Source organism: Gopherus flavomarginatus, chromosome 3 (assembly GCF_025201925.1).
Source record: "Gopherus flavomarginatus isolate rGopFla2 chromosome 3, rGopFla2.mat.asm, whole genome shotgun sequence".
Taxonomy (NCBI): domain Eukaryota; kingdom Metazoa; phylum Chordata; order Testudines; family Testudinidae; genus Gopherus; species Gopherus flavomarginatus.
The window spans coordinates 169,479,169-169,500,004 of record NC_066619.1 but is presented as its reverse complement, the minus strand read 5'-3'; the positions used below and the strand labels follow the sequence as shown (position 1 = coordinate 169,500,004).

Here is a 20,836-nt window from a genome sequence, read left to right as displayed (position 1 = left end):
AGATCTGCAAACACGATCTGCGGATATAAAGCAGATAACTGCAGATTTGCAAGGCTCTACTAATGATCCAACAACAGAATCAAATTCAGTGATGAATCCTGATCACATGCCTCCTGTGGCACATTGTGGATGTGCTAAGAAGATCAATGGATACAATATTTTAAGGTAGACTGAATAATAGGGCCACTAATACAGACTTCATGTTGCTTGGTTTATTGCTTCCTGAAAGAATATAACTACAGCTGTTGAAAGCCTTAATGACCTAGAATAAATAAGCAATTTTGATAATGCTTAATGTTAAAAATAATACCGTACTGCATGTCTTTCATAGAAACTACCTCAAAATGTTTTCAAGTTACAAATTTAACAGCAGCAAAGGAAGAGAGAAATTAAAAGGAAGAAAAATAATCAACTTTTCTTTCTGATCCAGCACTAATTCCTAGAAAGTATTATGGCCCTGAAAGGATTTGTACCAGACAAATTGTACTCATATATTCGTGGTAGGGCATGAAACATTATTATTTTGCTCTCACAACACTCCCTTCATATTAAAGGTGACTAACAGTCACTCTCTCAAACCATTTAGAAGGGAATTTTCAAAAGCATTCCATGTTAGCCGAACACTGCTCTTACTGAAGTCAATGGGACTTTTACCACTGATTTCAATGACAGCAGAGTTAAGCCAATAACTGAGTGCTTTTAAAAATCCCAACGAGAAAGACTAATGGTTTTTACCCTTGAAAGTTGGTGTAACTGAAGTTCTTAACATTTCAAAGTTAGATATTATTTATTTTTCTGTCTGAGAGCAAGACATTAGGCTCTATAATTTTTTAGTGGTTTCTTTGGTCTCGCAGAGCTTTAAAAAAAAAAAAGTGAACCAGGACTGACTATAGCAAATCCTGGCTCTGGAGCAAGCTGATGAAAAGAACTAAGGGTGACCTGCCCTGGAAAAAAGTTGGGCTTCTGCTCTTTTCCTTTAGAGGCCTGACCGCTTCACAAACATCTACCACAGGCCGTCCCCGCTCTGGAGAGCATGCATGGAGGCCTATTTTAAAGTGCTTAAAAAAACCCCAAACCCATCAGCCATTCTCACGCTAGCTAGGCTGGAGGACGCTGGTGCTAGAAGGCCTAGACAGGAGGCGAGAGCAGAAACGCTGCCACGGAGAGGAGAGGCGGGTACTTCCAGACTGCCTGCGGCTCTGGCTGTCGTTACCAGACGTTTCGTGTCACTGACTGACCGCTTCTGTGCAGGCGGACGAGCCCCCTCCCGAGCCCACAGGGCGAGCGGGCGCTGCACTCCTGCTATTCCTGGTGCAATAAACAAGAAGCAGCCCGAGACAGTCTCCCCCGCCCCGGCCTTTCCCAACCTCCCCGGCACTGATCGCGCGCCCAGCAGCGCCGAGCCTCTCCGGGCACCGTTAAAGCGGGGGGCGTGGGGCGGAGCTGACGGGCGATCGCTGTGCTGACCCCGGCGCGTCCGGGGGGGGTCAGACCGCAGGGAGCGGGCAGGAGCCGCCCCTCCCCCTCTCTTCCCGCACCTCTCGCGGGCTCGGCCTTTCTCCCACGTTTGAAGGTTTCCCGCGCCGCCAGCTGTCGATGACGTTATTTTCCAGCGCGACAGCGTGGAAAGCCCCTGCCCCCGCCTGGCGGGCGGCGGGAGAGCCGGTAGCGGGGGTGCAGTGCCTGTGGCACGGGCTGGGAGTGTCCTTCGCAGAGAGCTGACACTGGGACCCGGCGGAAGGGCAGGCGGGGGCCTTTCTCCCCGGGGCGGAGCGCCGCGCGCTGGTATCGATGCTGTGACTGCTGCTGCTGCGCCGGGGAGGGGGGTTTGGGGTCTCTGGCCGCGGGCCTCTGCGTCACGGCTCCAGAAGCCCGTAGGAGTTGGCGGCGGCAGGTCAGAGCCCGGCTCTCGGGACGGGGTGGGGGGAAGAGCCATGTGAATTGTGGCAGTGTGTGACCCCTGCCGCCCCGCAGCCAGGGGGCGCTGCCAGATGCTTTCTCCGCGCGTGCGGAAAGGCGCTTCCGCGTGCCTCGCGCGACGGGACAGAGGCGTTAGTGGCGCGGGGGGCGTTGGGCGCGCTGGGGTGGCTGGTGGGGGTGCAGCTCATCACTTCATCATCGCTCTTGTCAGGGCTTGAGGGGGTGACTCCGAAGTGCTGTTACTGCCCCCCGTGTAACTCCCGCCCAGCACTCCGGAGTGAGGCCGTTGACACGGGGAGGGGCAGTCCCTTTGAGGTCACTGCAGTGGTGTAGCTAGGGGGTTGCCTTCTGCCCTGCTGTGGTCAGCGCTGGCCATCTCCGGTCATGTCTGCTCTGCATTGTAAACCCGACTCACGCTTGTGCATTGGGTTGAGCGTCCACGCTGTATTGTAAACATGGGAGCTGGGCTTACTTGTCCAGTATGTGCTACACAGACCTTCTGACTTGGGTCTGTGGCTTGAGCTGCATCCACACTACAAAGTGATAGGGCTTGGACCCAAGTCTCGCAGAGAATCAGGCTCTCTCCTCCTCCCCCCCCAGGAGCTGGGTCCTGACTGCTTGCTGGTCAGTAGATAGACTTCTGAGTGGATGATAAGAGGTATGGGTTCAAACCTGAGTCTGCGCTCAAGTTTCCAGTGTAGTTTAGAACATGCTCTAAATGAATGCAATCCAAATTCAGCTCTGCGGCCCCCAATTCAGTTTGTTAACCCTACCATAGTGCATTTATGCTTGCTCAACATTGTAACAAAGCTGCTAGTGCTTTTTATATGCAACACCTTGCACATGTGAGAGTAGAATAGAATCTGGCATTGTAAGCATTAAACATGTGTCTCGGTACCACTGTGACTCCTGAACCTCTGACCCATTTCTATTGGTTAAAAGGTGTTTTTTCTGACAAACCACAGTTGCTTACATCCTGTAATTCTTATAAATGCCTAACTTTCACTGGAGTCAACAAAAACTTGTCTAAGTATAGCATTGTTTGGCCCATAGCTTTTACTGATAAGTTTTGTTGTTTTTTGTCCTTTCTGTGCTTTGACTCTTTGTGCATAATGTGCTGCTCCATTTAAAATCTTTTCTATTTAAATTACTTGAGCAGCTGGTGTGCATGCCAGTTGGAAATTGAGGAATAATTAGAAAATACTGTAGGCAATAGATGTTAACTGTGGAAATGCATTGATGCTGGTTTTAATATAGTTATGTAAAGTAGTTCTGACCATTTTTACTGTGCTAGAACAGGATATTGCTATAGCTACTTGGAGTAAGAAAATAGAAAAAAATGGAATGTACTTTGGTGAGTGTCCCATTCGTAAGACAATGACCGGGAGTGCAAGCATTTATGATTTTGGGGCATTTTCTGTGACTTCAGTATGGTTGAAACCTAAGAGGCTTTTTTTGTACAATCCTTTGTTTTTAAAATACAAATCCAATGAATGTCAATTGTTTGACTTGATGCTGAGGCCAATTAACATAAACCTCAGTGGTGAATGACTTAAAGGGAATAATATGAGTTTCTTCTTCCACAAATAATGTTAGTTTTCCTCAGTTTTACAATACAGTGCCAGGTTGCGACTCAGCTAATTCAAAGCAGTTTCTTGTGCTGGCTACCAGAATCATGACTAGCAGTGAAAAAAGGAGGATGTCCTCTGTTGTAGGGGTGTCAATTATTTTTTGTCAAGGTCTAAATTTCTTGGTCAAGATACAGTCAAGGTCCAGATTCCAGAGAAGATAATAATAAAAAATGATTATAATAAGTAAATAAATCTGTGGTCCATTCAAAAGCAGCTGGTGGTTCGAATTTGGACATATTGACTACCCTTGCTCTGTGGGATCACTTCTCCTCGTACCAGAGCTGTGGCTCTCCCCCACCTCCCTACGTGTACATCAGCCAGTGCAGCTGAGCTGGCATGTTGAAGAAAGGTCTCTTTGCCAGGTAATAGAACATTCATCTTCATTTCTCATCCCCCTTCTCTTGAGCATCTTATTGTGACTCTTGAGACCTGGGACAGTGCATCTTCAAGCTAGCCTTGCTCAGGACTTCTGGCAAAGCCACAACTTGGGACCTGGTTAATGCTCCCAGCACAATATAGAATTTGCTTAAACTAAAATTTGGTTTTGTGCAGTGTCCTTAATACTTGAAGCTTCCTAAATAATTTACAGATTAGTTGGATACTGGTATTTAAGTGATGGTGTAGACAAGACAAGCACAGCTGCCTTTATATGATGAGCAGTAGCTTTCAGAGACTTGGATATTAAGTGGGTTTTTTGTTGTTGTTTGTTTTTCAGAGAAGGGATGTTGTCTGGAATACATCTATAATGCCTGAATATTTTATTTAGAGAATTGGCTTGCAGTCTTTAACTTGTAGCTGGACAGTCATCAGAGGCGTCCTCTATCAGAAAAAAGTACCTCTAATTAATAGTACAATTTTTCTTTTAGCCTCCTACCAAATACTGTATTGCATTGCTGACATTTGTCTTGCAGTGTGACTTGAACTCGCGTTGAACTTCTGGCTCAGTGGTCAGAGTATGACCTCACTTATCCTTTCAAACTAATTGACAGCTTATTGAACTTAATCATCTTGAATGGTCAGCTCACAGCAGGGAGATAAACTGGAATCTTGCTTAGAGGAGCCTGATTTACACAATAATCTGAAAACCATTTCCACTTTTATGCCATCTTGTTATATAGATGAGCTTCCTCTGTGATGTTTCTCCTACAAGCACCACTTCCTGGTATATTGTATTGCAATACCAGCCATTCGCCAAGCAATGGGAATACTTAAGTAGCTATCACACGTAAAATACTTCAACTTGTGATAGCTTCATTTTTAGGCACCTTCCCACTTTTGCCAAGCTGTGCCTGTTTTTATTTTACACATACAGAATAAAGTGGTCTGAAAGACTGGTCATTCTTAAGGTTGAAGAGTGACACTAGGGTAAAAATAAATTAGAGTTTAAATAACACATACTTCTATTGATGCACAAAATCAAGTTTAATATTTTCTCTCTAATTATATAAATCCATATAACTTGTTATCTTTGCTCAAGTTACATTCTGTTTTCTACAAGCTTAATTTTGTTAGTTGCCAAGAGCTCTCAATTTGCCAGTAAGGTCAGTGGGAGTTGAGGATGCTCAGCACCTCATAAGATCAGACCCTAAATAACTAACAAAAAGAAAAACTTTATTTTTAAATACAGCACATCCAAATTATAATGTAGACTTGCAAAAAAACAGTATTTATCAATGAGCCGTAAAATGGGGTGCTCTAAATCTTTGACACAATATTAAAAATGTAATGAAAATGCGTTGTACTGTACTCAGAAGATGTTGATTGAAAAAAAATGGTTCTCCACATCCTTTCCTGGTATAACTACTGGCAGAGGTGTGTTTTAGCTTTTTGATAATCTGTCAAGGACTATTTTCTTAGGTGCATCCCATTGCCACCACAAGTCCATTTGTGCTGAATACTATCACCAAGTGTTAAAATGCATTTTGGTATTGCAGTTCTCTGCAAGAAAGCAGACTTCTTAAATTTGGGGTTGAGACCAGAAACTAATGCTGCCAGATCCTTAGCTGGTGATAACCAGCATAAGCTTCTGGAAAGACAAGGTGGGTAAAGTAATAATCTCTTATTGAACCAACTTCTGTTGGTGAAAAAGACACGGGTTTTGTGCTTATGCAGCTCTTCTTCCTGCGACCAACATGGCTACAAACTGCACTGCAAACATAAAGCTCTTGGAAATTATTGGATGGGAAGTGCTGTAGAAGAGCAAAGCAATATTACCTACTATTGGTAGGAAAAACTTCTGTTTTTACAAAGTTATGTTTAATTTTCAGATGACAGAATGACTGGCATAGAGAATGAAACTGTAAGAGGCAAAGCTATGGAGGAGGAAAGCACCCAACAGAAAAAGGAACGAGAGAAAAAGAAAAGGTCAAGGGTTAAACAGGTGCTGTCAGATATAGCAAAACAAGTGGATTTCTGGTTTGGAGATGTCAACCTTCACAAAGACAAATTCCTCCGAGAACAAATAGAGAAGTCTAGAGATGGATGTAAGTTTGCTCTAAAATAATTGAGAAAGTGGTAAACAAATTTCTGTTTTGAATTGTAATTTCATTTGCAGTGGTGACTTTCTAAATTATTGCATATATAAATTATGGAGGCATTCTGCATGTTTAGCTGCTGTGGAGGGGAAAAAAGCCCATGCAAGCAACTGGAGCAATGACAGTCCACTCATAAGAGAGAGATGGGTACTGGGCTTATGAGGAATCTTATCTGAAAAAAGATGAAAGCATAATCTCGCTATTAATATTTGGTTTATAGTGTAGCTGGTATGGACTCATGAGAGCTCTCACCTTTTTTGTTTTGGTTTTGTTCTAGCTTTTTTTTTTAATTTTGTGTTTTATATATGTTTGGATGGGTGAATGGTTGTTCCTTTGCATGGCAAGGAAGGCTAGTGACAGTTCTGTTCTCTGTCTTTTTTGATTTTTGTTTGTGTGTTTTGTTTGACTTTTACCTTGCAGAGGGAAAAACTACAGGTGTCACAAATTTTTACTTAGGTTTCTTAAAGAACCACAGAACACCTGTCATTTGAGATGGAAAAGGTTCTTTCAGCTGTATTGTGCTATGTGATGTGATTTTGTGATCTTAGTACAGGCTCAAAGGTCCTTCGATTTTTGATAAGGTATTGTGGATATCCTCCTATGTGGGATTGTATGGTAAATGAATGTACTAGAGTTACTTTATATCAAATGCTATGCAATCTAAAATGATGTTAAAGCCCTCTTCCAAATGGCTATATATTAACCTTTTTTCTGCATGTTAATCTTAAACTTGGTAAAAATTTTACCAGTATAAATATTGCAACAGTTTGTCAAGCTTTTAGCAACATAACTCATTACTACTCAATAGAGGGAGTGAAGGGATCTTTTGTAATAGGAGCATTGGGTTGAATCTGAACACTTTAAGTGAGTACTTGGAGAAAAGTTACATCTTTAGTGAAAAAGATTTTTGCATCATAAAACCACAATAGAAAGGGGTTTTTCTTTGTTTATTTCCAAAGAGAATAGTTACCAGTGGGAGTTGAAAGAATAGATCAAAATTCCTTTGGAAGAAGGTTAATGGGGAAGAGAAATAAAATCTAAGATTAGGAAAGCCTAAATTACAGACAGTAAAAATCCACTTTTATGTAAATTCTTGTCAATAATCAACATAGTTACAAACCAGAGGTATGCTCTTGCAGCCCTCGTACATGGAAATAGTCCCAGTGGCTTCTATGATGCTTTAGAACACATAGATAATACTGATGTGCTGCTAATGTGAATGAGATGTAAATATGTTTTCCTTTTTAACTTGCACTATTTTCACCACTTGCTTTTTTCCCCCCAGATGTTGACATATCACTTCTTGTATCGTTCAACAAAATGAAAAAATTGACGACTGATGGGAAATTGATAGCCCGAGCAGTTAAAAGCTCATCTGTTGTAGAAGTGTGTATTTTTTTCATTCTTTTTTAGCTGCTGTTACTGTAGTTGGGGTGGCAGACAATACGGTAGAAAATGCTGTCCTAATTTGTCTTTGTTGCTCTTAGCTGGATTTAGAGGGAACTAGAATCAGAAGACGTCAGCCGCTGGGTGAGCAACCAAAAGATGTGGATAGTCGTACTGTATATGTGGTAAGATTGCATCCATTACATGTCTCATGTCTTGAAGGTTTATGGACTATTCTGTTATTTATGAGGGTTAATTTAAAACTTATTCTTACTGAATTTTAGACTGTAAATTCCACAGCACCTATTTTGTTTCTGTCTTGTAAAGTGCTGCACCATGAAAATGAGTGAAGGATTAGAAGGCATGCCTTATAAATAGAGAATCCAGGAGCTTAGTCTATTTATCTTAACAAAGAGAAAGTTAAGAGGTGACTTGATTACAGTTTACAAAAGGGGTCGGCAGCCTGCGGCACGCATGCCAAAGGCAGCACCCTAGTTGATTTTTAGTGGGACTCTGCTGCCAGCTGGGGTCCTGGCCCCTGGATGGACGGAACCCCAGGCCAGCAGTGGGCTGAGTGGGGCTGGCGGATGGGACCCCGGCTGGCAGGGGCCGGTGGACGGAACCCCAGACCGGCAGCGGGCTAAGAAGCTCAGCCCGCTGCCGGTCTGGGATTCCATTTGCCACACTCGCTGCCGGTCTGGGGTTCCATCCACCGGCCTGTGCCAGCCAGGATCACAGCTGCCGGCCCCGCTCAGCCCGCTGCCAGTTTGGGGTTCCGTCCGCCTGCTCCTGTAAATATAAAAAATGTATTACTGGCACTTGAAACCTTAAATTACAGTAAGAAAATGAAGCCTTGGCATACCAGTTTTCAAAGCTTGCCAACCTCTGGTCTACAAGTATCTACATGGGGGAACAAATCTTTAATAACAGACTCTTCGATCTAACAGTGAAAGGTACAACATGCTCCAATGGCTGGAAGTTGAAGCTAAACAAGTTCAGACTGGAAATAAGGCATACATTTTTTCATAGTGAGAGTAACTAACCCCTGGAACAATTACCAAGCGATGCATGGATTCTCTGTTACTGATAATTTTAAAATCAAGATTGGGGACATTCTATGGCCTGTGTTATACAGGAGGTCAGACTAGATGCTCACAATGGACCCTTCTGGCCTTGGAATTATGAATCTGTGAACTGGTTAGGATAATGAACAACAAATAATGAATACTAGCTGGCACTTGAGACAGGTTGTTAATGGAATTAGAAGACTGGAGAACAATGCAACTTTGGAGTAATGATATACTTCATAACATGAGAATATTCTAATGTCACTTTTACTATTGCTTTTCTTTTGCTGTTAAATCAAGATGCAGCATATACAGTGAATGAGTGAACTCAAATTAACTAATCTTAGCAAGATAAGCAAGATCTGATTTAACACATGAGGGGTATTGGAGAAATTTTTGTGTATTTTCTTGCACTATTGCTTCCACAGTTTGTAACATGAGAGGAGCTGCACTGATACAGACAAGCACTTATATATATTCTCTTAGAGTAAACAAAGCCTTAGGACGATGATAAAAATACCTTGATCAGAGAAGATGAGTTTGACAGATAATCTAGAACTATTTTATAGGTCATTTGTAGAGCCTACATTACAACACTAGTTATTAGTTTTAGAAGTACCAACATGTTTGTTGCAAATCTGGTTTGTCCTGTAGTATCGTTGGTCTTTTGATAGCAGAAAGCTCCTAAATGGATTGGTTTCAGTGTTTTTTTTCTGGAAAACCCTTCCAGTATCTCTGCACTGTGTCTATATTAAGATTTTCCTGAAAATCTCTCTGGAATGCTGGTGCTGCAGCAATACAATAGTGCTAGCAATGGCAGTAAAAAGTGCAACTGGCTGATGTAAGCTAGTGCTCCTGCTGAGGAGCTGTATTCTTAGAAGATTTTCGGAAGGACCTCTGGGTAGCCAGTTCCAACTTCACTGGGGTGTTATCTAGGAGTCTCCTGGACTTCAGAGAGCTTTTATGGCTCGTATCAAAGTATAGTAACTCCTCATGTAATGTTGTAGTTATGCTCCTGAAAAATGCACCTTTAAGTGAAATGATGTTTAGCGAATCCAATTTCCCCATAAGAATTAATGTAAATGGGGGGGTTAGGTTCCAGGGAAATTTTTTTCACCAGACAGAAGACACACACACACATATATACTCTTTCTCAGACTCTATAAGTTTTAAACAAACAATTGAATACTTTACACAGCAATGATGATTGTGGAGCTTGGTCGAGATGGTGAAGTCAGAGGGTGAGATATTTCCAAGGGAATGCCTTACTGCTAAATAATGAACTGACACTTGGCTGAGAACTCAAGGGTTAACATGTTGTTAATGTAGCTTCACACTCTACAAGGCAGCACAAATGGAGGGAGGGGAGACAATATGACAGACAGAAACAGAGACACACACTGTGTGTAAGAGAGAGATGCGCATTGCCCCTTAAGTACGCTGATCCCACCCTAAGTACATTGCCTTTTTAAGTAGATCAGCAAGTTGAGAAAGCAGCTGATGCCAGCATGTTCCTTCTGTCCTGAGCCCTGTCGTGTGTCGTCCTGTCCCCCCCACATCTCCCCACTCTATAGAGGTTGACACCTTGACGTTAGGCTCCCCACCACCACCACCTCCCCGCCGCACAGCAAGCAGGAGGCTCCTGGGAGCAGCTCCAAGGTGGATGGCAGGAGCAGCACACAGCAGTGTTGGGGAGGGACAGCTGAACTGCCGACAACTGATAGCCTGCTGGCCGGCTGCCGCAGGGGGAACTTAGGGGAGTGGGGAGCTGAGGGGGGGTGCCAGTCCACCCCGGTTCCAACCCGTCACCAGCTAGCTGCAACAGGCTGCTGTTTCTTAAAGCAGTGGACAAAGCAGGCGGCTGCCAAACAACGTTATAAGGGAGCATTACGCAACTTTAAACGAACCTGTTCTCTAACTGATCAGCAATGAAACAGTGTTAACCGGGACGACTTTAAGTGAGGAGTTCCTGTAGGTATGTAGCAGGAGCCATTTGGGGAAATGAGTTTTCATTGAACTAGCATTTTTTTGATTTGTGTACCAAACTTTTTGTGATGGCATGTATTCAGTAACCACCACAGCTATACAGGTCAGTAAATAACTTGGGTTGCTCTGGTCGTTCTAGAGAATAAAGTATACAGCAGCTCCTTTCTTTTAACAACAAATAGTGATGTCTGGGCTTTTGTTAAGTGTGGTGTAATACTGCTAATAGAATTCCCTAAAGCAGTTGTAAGCTCTCCTTATTCCAAAGCTCTTCAAATATTTTGAAACTTTTCTGTCAATATCATTTGAAGTAAGGTGTTCCTATGTTAGCGAGCTATTTAGTTAGGCTTTGATTTGAAATTGTTGTAAAGAGAATCACTGGTGTATATTTTGTAGATCACCAAATTCCCAAAGCTCTTATATGGAGAGTAATTTGCAATATATATCTGATCCTTCTTACCACCTACAGATTTTTTAAAAAGTGACCAATGTGTTTTTTATACAGTGATATAAATTTCACACCATAGTAAATCACTTCTTTTGATGTGCAACCATGGGGTGGTATAGTTGTATTAGGGTATGTCTACACTAGAGGTTCTCAACCTTTTTCTTTTTTGAGGCCTCCTCCCCCGCAACATACTATTAAAAAAACTCTACAGCCCACCTGTGCCACAACAGCTGGTCTTCTGCATATCCAGTAAATTAAAAGCCAGAGCCGGTGTTAAGGGATAGCAAACAGGGCAATTGCCCGGGGCCCCACAAAGCTAAGTTGCTTGGGCTTTGGTTTTAGCCTCTGGCTTTGGCTTGTGGGGTTTGGGCTTCAGTTTTCTGTCCTGGGCCCTAGCGAGTCTAACGGTGGCCCTGGTCTCTGATTTATTTTGGTGAACCCCCTCAAACTTGCAGCCCCTGGGGGCCCTGGACACTGATTGAGAACTGCTGGTCTACACAACAATTAAACATCTGCAACTGGCTTGAGCTTGCGTGGCTCAGGCTTCAGGGCTGTACAATTTGTGGTGTAGGTGTTTGAGCTCAGACTGGGCCCTGAGCCTGGGCTCCAGTCCAAGCCCGAACATCTGCACCACACTTTTACAGTCCTGCAGCCCAACCTCTACAAGCCCAACTCAGCTGACCCTAGCCAGCTGCAGCTTTAAATATGCTTCTACTCCGATATAACGCTGTCCTCGGGCGCCAAAAAATCTTACCGCGTTATAGGTGAAACCACGTTATATTGAATTTCTTTTGATCTGCTGGAGCGCGCAGCGCCCTCCCCCGGAGCGCTGCTTTACCGTGTTATATCGGGGTAGAGGTGTACTGTGTAGGTATTCCTTAGGACTATGTCTATACTGCAGTTAGACACCTCCGACTGGCCTGTGATTAGGGTTTTGGGCTAAGGAGATGTTTAATTGCAATGTAGAAATTGCAAAGTGGGAGAGTTCCAGAGCCGAGTCCTAGAGCCCAGGCTGATGCCTAAGCCCGAATGTCTACATTGCAGTTAAACAGCCCCTTAGCCCAAGCCAACTGACACAGGCCAGTTGAAGGTTTTTAATTGCAATGTAGACATACCCTTAGAGTCCGTGATAGGTTCTGCTTCCATCCTGGAGAGGGGAAGAGAGAGGTTTTTGTGCAGGATCAACACAAAGACCACGTTTGTAGTCTCGGATGAATAGGAACACATCCTTCGCATATGTCAAAATTTGTGGCATAAAATTGCCAATTCATATGTGAATATTGCCCAGGTGACTGGCTGAAAACCCCACATTGGTCGTTACTACAGATGGTCAGTTAGCATACTAGTGCTCATCATAATGTTTAAAAACTAAAGAGCTACCAGGTTTAATTTACCAGTTCTTTTCACTAGTGCTTGTTTGTTGTTGCATATGAACACCTATTTCTCTGAAGTGTGAGTTACCCAAAGTCAAAAAACCATTGTGTTGCGAATTGATGGTTTCAGACCAATGAGACTGCAGTGGCTCAAGGGTCCGCGTGCATGGATGTGATTGCAGAATTGAGGTTTTGGTATAGGAAATGAGAAAATAACATATATCAAATCTACGTTGTTGTTTGTACTAAGGGTACAAACTAAAGCAGTGGTGGGCAACCTGCATCCTGTCAGGGTAATCCACTGGCGGGCTGTGAGATAGTTTGTTTATATTGACCATCTGCAGGCACGGCCGCCTGCAGCTCCCACTGGCCAGGAATGGCGAACTGCGGCCACTGGGAGCTATAGGCGGCCTTGTCTACGGATGGTCAATGTAAACTGTCTTGCAGCCTGCCAGCAGATTACCCTGGTGAGCCTCAGGTTGCCCACCACTGCTTTCAAGTGACATTTCCAGATGAATGCTAAAACCTGCTGTTACCCCTACTGATTAATTTACTACTATTTATCTACCTATTTCATTCTATAAGCATAGTTGTCTAGAAATGTCAAAATATTTCCTAAATTTTTCTTAGATATTTCATTGAAAACTTTTAAATAGCTAGCAGTACTATGCTACATTGAGCCTCTGATACTATGGTAACTGACTATACAGGAATGTGTGTATTATATTGCTAAAAGAGAAATAAAATGTTTCAATTTTTTTTAGGAGCTACTTCCCAAAAATGTCAACCACAGTTGGATTGAGCGGGTATTTGGGAAATGTGGTAATGTAGTTTATATCAGTATCCCACGTTATAAGTCCACTGGAGACCCAAAGGGATTTGCATTTGTTGAATTTGAAACAAGAGAGCAAGCAGACAAAGCTATTGAGGTAGGCCCAGCTTTAACACTTCTTTCCATGTCATAATTAAGGCTACGATTTAGTCATGGGCATTTTTAGTAAAAGTCATGGATAGGTCACGGGCAATAAACAAAAAGTCACAGCCAGCAACCTGTCCATGACTTTTACTAAAAATACCCCTAATTAAATCTTAAACGCTTGGGGAGAGGCGCTCCAGCAGACGCTGCTGATCTGGGGGAGGGTGCTCTGGTTGTTGCTGCTGCTCTGGGGGCGTGGCCCCACTACTGTCACTGCTGCTGAGGGGGTGGCCAAGGGGGCCTGGATATCACCTTGATTTTTGGGGGGATTTTTTTTTTTAAACCTGCAAATAGCTTCACAAACTGTAAAGTTTTCTAATTCAGTTAACTTAAGTGGAGCAAATAGGAGAAAAACACACTGATATTTTCTCCTGTAATTTCACTGGGCTATTTTTTAGCTCCTTTTGAACCCAGAATAAAAATCTGTTTATGACAGCAGCAAAATGGGAATGAAATGGCCTTGCACAGCTCACTGGAAGAGGATCATGAAGGTATTAATAGTAATTTTTATCATAGCTTTGTGGTGTGGTCTTGAGGTTTTAGAAATTACTTTTATTTTTGTTGTGCTATGGAATGATAAAACTGTTGTACTGGCCTAAGGAGCTAGTAACACTAATGTCTTGAAGACTAATAAACTTTTAAGCAGTGCTCGTGGACCAATTATCAAAAAGAAAGTACCCCCTTTGTTGGATTCTTCAGAGACCACATCTTTCTAGAATGGGTGTAGAGGCAGTATATATTTTTAGTAATTATTTCTTGGGGGGGGGGGGGAGGTATTCTGCTGTGAATAAATTTAATTTTTAAACAATATTTTGTTGATCTTAAATACTGTCTATTTTTTTAAATTTAAGTTTTTGAACAATCCGCCAGAAGAAGCACCAAGAAAACCTGGGATGTTCCCCAGAACAGTAAAAAATAAGCCTGTTCCTGCACTGAATACAAGTGACTGCAGTGTAGTGGGTAGGTATTAGTGGTGGGGGAGGGGGATATTTTGGGCATAATATTTTAATTCAGACATCTTAAACTCATTTTGCTTCTGTTTAATCTATTAATTTAAAACTTTATTGAAATGGAAATTTATAACTTTTTTTTTATTTTTTCTTGGCAAATATGGGTTTAGGAAGCAAAACTGGAATACAGAGATGACGTAGTGAATTTCTGCCTCTTTTCTGTCTCGAATAAGGATGAAAATTTCCTTTCTTGTTAACCAAGAAGCAACATTGTTTGCTTTCATACTAGCAGACTATGCTCTACTATTTATTATTCATTATTTAAACAATCACCATGAGTCCCAGTAAGATTTGTCACACTTGCATAAAAACATTAAGCATTGAAGAGAAGGATATAAATTATAATAGCAAAATTACATTTAAAGATTAAGGCTGCTAAAACAAAAATGTTTTAGGTCTAGCAGGTCTTGGATGGCAACTATCTGGCATTTTTCTTTCTGCTCAGCTTCTTAGCTGTATTTCTGTAGAACCAGAGAAATTTACCAGAATTTTACTGTCTGAATATCTCACTGAGGATCCTTCAGTCTTCATAACTCCAGTGCCTTTGGGCAGGGACTTCTAAATGTCAGTAGAATGTTTGCCCACAGAAACATGGGGAAAATTGCAAAGGGAAAGCCCTTCAGTATGCTTGAGCAGTGGTTCTGTAAGTGATCTGTAAATTAATTTTGATAGCATAATTCTTCAAGGAGCATGATTATAGTTTCAGTTGACTTGCACAGCTCATTCTTACCTTGGTTTTGATGGCGGAGTTCACTTTGTCTCATGTGGGGTCTTGAGGCTCCTTCCATTCACACAGTGAGTTTCCCCATCACATCCATCATTTTTCTGGTCAATGACTGTCTACTCCTTTATTAACAACAAGGCTTTGTTCCTTAATCATTTGTAGCGATGATCGGTGTGAGTCAAAAGGTGAAGGTGCCGCTTCTACTTCAGCATCTGACTGTGCTTCTCAGTAGTGTTCCCAGCCCATGCCAGTCTGGAAGCAAATAAACAGTACTGGGTATCAGACCTAATTTTCCCACTTTACAATACAGATAATCTCCCTATTAAGTAATTTGGCAGGCATGAAGTTCTTGGTATATACAAATTGTGAGAGATTCAGTGAGTTCATAAAAGCAATTCTGGCATTTTTCCAGTATCTTCCAAATGTTGTGTCCTCCAATAAATCTCATAATTTAAATCGGCCGCCTTTCCTATTTACTTGTTCATTCTGACTCAATAAGGACCCTTTTCTTTCCTGCCCACCTCCAAAAGCAGCCAGTTCCAGGGAATGTTGTAATCACACACAAATCATGAGGAAGAACAGGACTTTACCCCCAACCCTTTCAGGCACACTTGATTCTCTCTAACTCAGTAGGAAGCATTCTAGGAAACCTCTTCTCAACCTTCACTTACAGGACCATGGCCCCACTCTATACTGGGAGATTCTAGTGAAACCCCCTCTATAGTTTTATCTTGTCTCCCTAAAATAACCAGTAAAGCCCTCTGGGACCATCTCTTGCCTCTTTCCAGTAATTGCAAAGAAGTCTTATGGGATGATGGGATGATCCCCATCTCAACTTTCCCAGGAGCTGAAAACTAAACTTAAGGCCCAAACTCTAATCCTTTCACTTGAGGGCATGTTGTGCTACCTCTATGCAGCTAGGCTCACTGATCTAGCATTTAATCAGGAATGCTAATTGACAACGTTTTAAATGTGTTGTTTTGCTTCATGTAGAAGAGAAGAAGAAGAAAAAGAAGAAAAAATCCAAAATGAAGAAAGAGAGCAGCTTACAGTCTGCTGCAGAAATGAAAGAATCAAACATGGACACTACTGCAGATCAAATAAGCAAGTCAAAGAGACACAGGACAACATCTGAGTGCTTGGAAATGGAAGTATCTGGAGTCCATAGGCAACCTTCTAAGAAAGAGAGAAAAAAATGGGATAGAACAGAAAGCCCAGAGTTAACTGAGGAAAGTAGGCTAGGGAAGAGAAAAAGAAGCAACTCTGGAGATGTAGAGACATTAGGTGCAAAAGTCAAGAAAACTGCTCAAAAAGATGATGTTCATTCTGTAAAAGAAGAAACAACAGAAGCTCAAAAGGATTCCAAAGGTAAAAATATTATTGAATTTTGTACCGTTTGTATTTTCTTTTAGCTGCATAGAAGCAAATTTAACTAAAGATGGATTTTCGCCATCTTCCAGAGATAATGAAAGGTGAGTTTGCAGAAGAGGAAGAAGTGGGAATGGGGGAAGAGATTTGGGAGCCAAAATAGAATTTCCTTCTCAGTGTTAGAAATCTTGTTGTTAAGGTGTAAGTTAAGGCAAATCAGTTCCTGAAAACCCACTTCCTTATGGAAAGATGGAATTTTGGGGGAGTTAATACTTGGTGGCAGACAAGTGAAGAAGTAGGGAGCCCAGGAGTCAAGGCTAGAGAAGAGCAGGGTTTCATGAAAGGAGGAGGGAGTGAAGAAGCTGGGCGTGCACACTCCTGGCTTTGGGAGGGATGGTCTCAGGGATTACTAGGCCTAGTACTTGGTCTAGTGTGTACTGGGTAAATTTATGTGCTAAAGAGACTGATAATGGATTCAGACATTGGACATCAATTACTTTTTATCAAAAGGACTTTAGTCTTTTGAAGCATTCATTAGTAGTATTTGGGCCAATAGGTGGCAGATACATGAAGGTTCAGAGAATGAGTTGAGGAATATGCAGAGTTGGATGTCATTGCTCATAGAAATGCTGTTAAGGTTAAATCTAGCATTGAGACATTCCAGAGAGATGAACTTGATGGAGAATAGCAGAGACACTAGGTAAGATTTGACACTCTCATCAGAAATAAATATGGTTTACAGGGAAGGCTCAATCAGACCTGGTATGGGCAGCTGGAACACCACTGAAATTAAGTGTAGATTTAAAAATGCAAGACTATGCTGACAGGCCCCTTATAAAAACCTAGATGAGTAGGATTAAAATAAGAAAAGGAATGTGCTGGAGACACTTTTTTTCTTTTTCTTTTCTACTGGAAATAAGGATACAGCAACCCAAGATATCAAAGGCTATGTCAAAATTACATGTGAAGATAAGGATCCATGGTTAGAAGCTAAAAGTAAAATAGCAAATCACCTGGGACTACAGCAATCTTAGTATGTGGAAAAGGTTGATATCCACAGATCCAAAAGTTTGTGTTGAGAAAACAACTTTTTTCAGAACAAAAATGATAAAATCCTAGAAATGTAGGGCTAGCAGGGACCTTTTGAGGTCATTGAGTCTGCATACTGAAGCAGCCAAGTCTATATAAAATGGGAGAGGGGAAAGGATTGTGGTTCGCAGGTGAGAACTAGTAAGCTGAAGGTTTCAGCAGAAGGAGAGTGATAAGATCACTTTTGATCAGGGTAGTCAATTATTTTTTGTCAAGGTCCAAATTTCTTGGCCAATGTGTAGTCGAGGTCCAGACTCCAGAAAAAATAACAATAATGATAATAATTAAGTATTTTGGGGTCCATTCAACAGCATCTGGCAGTCCAGATTTGGCCTGGAGTCTGCCTATTGACTACCTCTGCTTTTGCTTTTGACAGGGAACAATTTATGGGAAATAGAATAGTGCAGCAGTTCTCAAACTGTGGGTTGGAACCCCAAAGTGGATTGCGACCTCATTTTAATGGGGTCACCAGGGCTGGCTTAGACTTGCTGTGGCCCAAGGCCAGAGCCAAAGCCTGAGGCACACTGCCCCAGGATCGAAGCTGAAGCCCAAGCCCCACTACCTGGGGCAGAAGCCTGAGGGCTTCAGCACGGTGGTGCTCAAGTTACAGAGTTAGGCTCAGATTTGTCTTTGGCGGCCCACCCTGTGGTGATGGGGATCGGGCTTTGGTTCAGGCTTAAGTCCCCCCCCTCTTGGGGTTATGTGGTAATTTTTGTTAGAAGCAGCTCACAGTGCAATGGAGTTTGAGAACCCCTGGAATATTGGCTCATGCTGCTGATGAGGGGAGAAAAGTAGGGAGACAGCAACTATTGTTGGAAATCCATTAATGAGTTTCTCTTACTCACATAGCTGGAGATGGTTTTGATGTGAACTAGAAGGGGTGTGAAGAGGAAAAGAATACTGGATTATAGGTGGCTTAAAGGAGAATTAAGAATCTAAGATGAAGAAAGCAATAGAGTACAATAGCTTTTCAGCTTCGTAAAGGATAAACCTTCAGTGCTCAGTGGAAAAAGGAGGGAAGGGTTCGAAATGAAACGAAGTAGAGAGTAAATAATAGTCTAAAACAGGCACCATTGCGTTCTGCATTGTTTTTCATGTTGTTTGACAGTTTGTACTAGTCTGTACTTTTTTTAAATATACTGTGGAAATAAAGTAGAAGAGACCTCCCTGCATTTCACTGTGATATTACCAGGAAAAATCCAAACTGAAAAAGATGATCATAAATGTTGTCACAGCAGTGCTGCTTATAGCAATGTAAATGAAGGAACATGCCATTTCAATTATGTGTTTATCACTTTAAATATGATCTGTCCAAGTCATGTCCAATTATCTTTCTTTTGGGATTTTTCATTTAGAAGTTACTACAGAAGAGGAGAAAGATGGTGATAAGAAAGACACATCTCTTTCAAAATCAAAAAGAAAGCATAAGAAAAAGCACAAAGAAAGGCACAAGATGGGAGAGGAGGTCATTCCATTGAGAGTACTCTCAAAGTATGTTATGACACCAACTAATATGTTTATAGCATTCAGAGTAGTGTTTTTTTGTGCTGATTGAATATACCCTACCATTCAAAAAGAGAGCAATGGTATTAACCCACTTGCACTGTAGGACAGTAATGGTTTTTTTTCCCATCTTATCAGTTAGCTGCTATAAATCTCTCAGTCAGCATTAGTTCAAATTAATGTCACTGCATTAATATATCAGATGGTTTTCTTATTTGGGAACTTGTCAAAATTTGTCAAGACTGCTGTTTTAGGAGTAGTAATGGGGAAAATATTGTTTCCACCATATGGTGGCATGTTAGCTATCCCTGCTGTCTTTGTTATTTTAAGTGCAAAAGTAAAAATGTTAAGTTCACAGCATTATGTTGATCACCAGTTAAACCTAATTGTGGGGAACTGAAGGAGCATTATGAAAGCTTCTTAAGCCTAATTAAGAATCTCTCATTGACCACTGTTGGATACTGAAATAAATGAAACTGGTCTGTACTTTGATGGCATTATAGAGTTTGCATAAGGCACAGGTCTGCTTTTTCTTCATATAAACTCAGGACTAAATTACACCAGCATTACACCCTTCAGCTTGGTGGTGTTTGAATTTACAACAATGTAGGATTGGAATATGGACCATGTTTTTTTTTCCTTTCTATTAAAGGAATTGAAGTGCCTGAGATAGGTTGAAAGCATTGTATTTGAATGCTTTCCTGTTCAGGATTGAACTTCAGATTTTCAAGTTAAAATGTTTTTTGCACCTTTTTCCCAATTAATGAAAACTTAGCTTCAGTTATGATTTTACTGTCCATGCAGACTGTGGTGTCAGTCATGGCACAAAATCTACTATTAAAACGTCTCTTTTCTCCTATGTAATCCCATGATGTGTGTAGGTAAAATATTTTAAGTGTTTGTTTGGAAACCATATTATTATACTCTAGCTTATTTTGTAACTAGCAATAAGTTGAGTCTTGTGTGGGAAGTATTTATTGGATAAAAGTGTTAGTTCCGTTTTAAATGCTGCTTTTTAGCCAAGCTGTGTTGCCAGGTCCTTTGAATTTAATGGGATTCCTTCAAAAAGGATACTTTTAAAGAGTTGTGGATAATTATGTTGTACTTTCTTAGATCCTTCCAAGATCAAAATTTGAATAGTTCATGATTGTTGATTAGTATATTCTACAAGTGAACAGACCAAATTAATCCCCAGAAACAGAAGATAAGAAGAATCTTTTACATCTGTTTAAACTGTATATATAGTAACCCAAATAAATTTAAGTGCTTTCATGTTTTGACATAATGGTATACGTGAATGTGCATGCTTCTTTACACCAACATGCCGCTGTTAACTGTGACATTCTCAAATAAAATATAAAAATATAACTGTTCAATAAAATCACAGGTTTCTAAAGTGTTGCATATTTTATTAAATATTGCCAAACTGAAATTACATATTTATCTGAGAGCATCTAATATGTCTAGTAATTACTTTGCCATTTCCTGTAATATCTATTTGTATGTCTTACAGTCCATCACCATTGCTAAAGTGCAATTCCAGCTTTTACACAACAGAGTTGCATATTAGCAACAGTACTGGCCTGCAGTTAAGATATATAACAACAAAGTTTAAACATTTTACAAGAGATATTTACAGCAAACTTTAGATAACAAAACAGATTCAAATTAAAATAAACTGCCCTATTTATTTTATTTACATTCCTTCTAATACTCTTAATATCATTGGATTTAAACAACAGCTATCTGTTCCTCTGTGTTGTATGCTACCTAGAAAATAGAAAAATCGGTATAAAGCCAAAAATACAGTACTATCAAATGCAA

The 20,836-nt window shown here is 41.2% G+C and overlaps 2 protein-coding genes across 9 annotated transcripts in view; one reads left to right on the top strand and one right to left on the bottom strand.

The window, feature by feature from the left end:
- Positions 1–1,626, bottom strand: part of ZGRF1 (zinc finger GRF-type containing 1) — a 56,918-nt gene extending 55,292 nt beyond the window's left edge. For 2 of the 3 annotated variants that reach the window (XM_050943976.1, XM_050943978.1), the window contains exon 1: positions 1,094–1,370. The gene's annotated coding sequence lies outside the window, so the exon portion shown is untranslated. Of the gene's footprint in view, positions 1–1,093; positions 1,371–1,538 lie in introns of those variants that run through there. The other variant, XM_050943977.1, reaches the window with a different exon arrangement.
- A 45-nt stretch (positions 1,627–1,671) lies between these two features.
- Positions 1,672–20,836, top strand: part of LARP7 (La ribonucleoprotein 7, transcriptional regulator) — a 34,597-nt gene continuing 15,432 nt past the window's right edge. For 4 of the 6 annotated variants that reach the window (XM_050944038.1, XM_050944033.1, XM_050944037.1 and 1 more), the window contains exons 1-8: positions 1,792–1,894; positions 5,819–6,034; positions 7,371–7,471; positions 7,573–7,656; positions 13,107–13,271; positions 14,170–14,278; positions 16,046–16,420; positions 18,865–19,000. In XM_050944038.1, the coding sequence (XP_050799995.1) occupies positions 5,827–6,034; positions 7,371–7,471; positions 7,573–7,656; positions 13,107–13,271; positions 14,170–14,278; positions 16,046–16,420; positions 18,865–19,000 (1,178 nt within the window). In that variant the 5' untranslated portion in view covers positions 1,792–1,894; positions 5,819–5,826. The other 2 variants (XM_050944035.1, XM_050944034.1) reach the window with 2 other exon arrangements.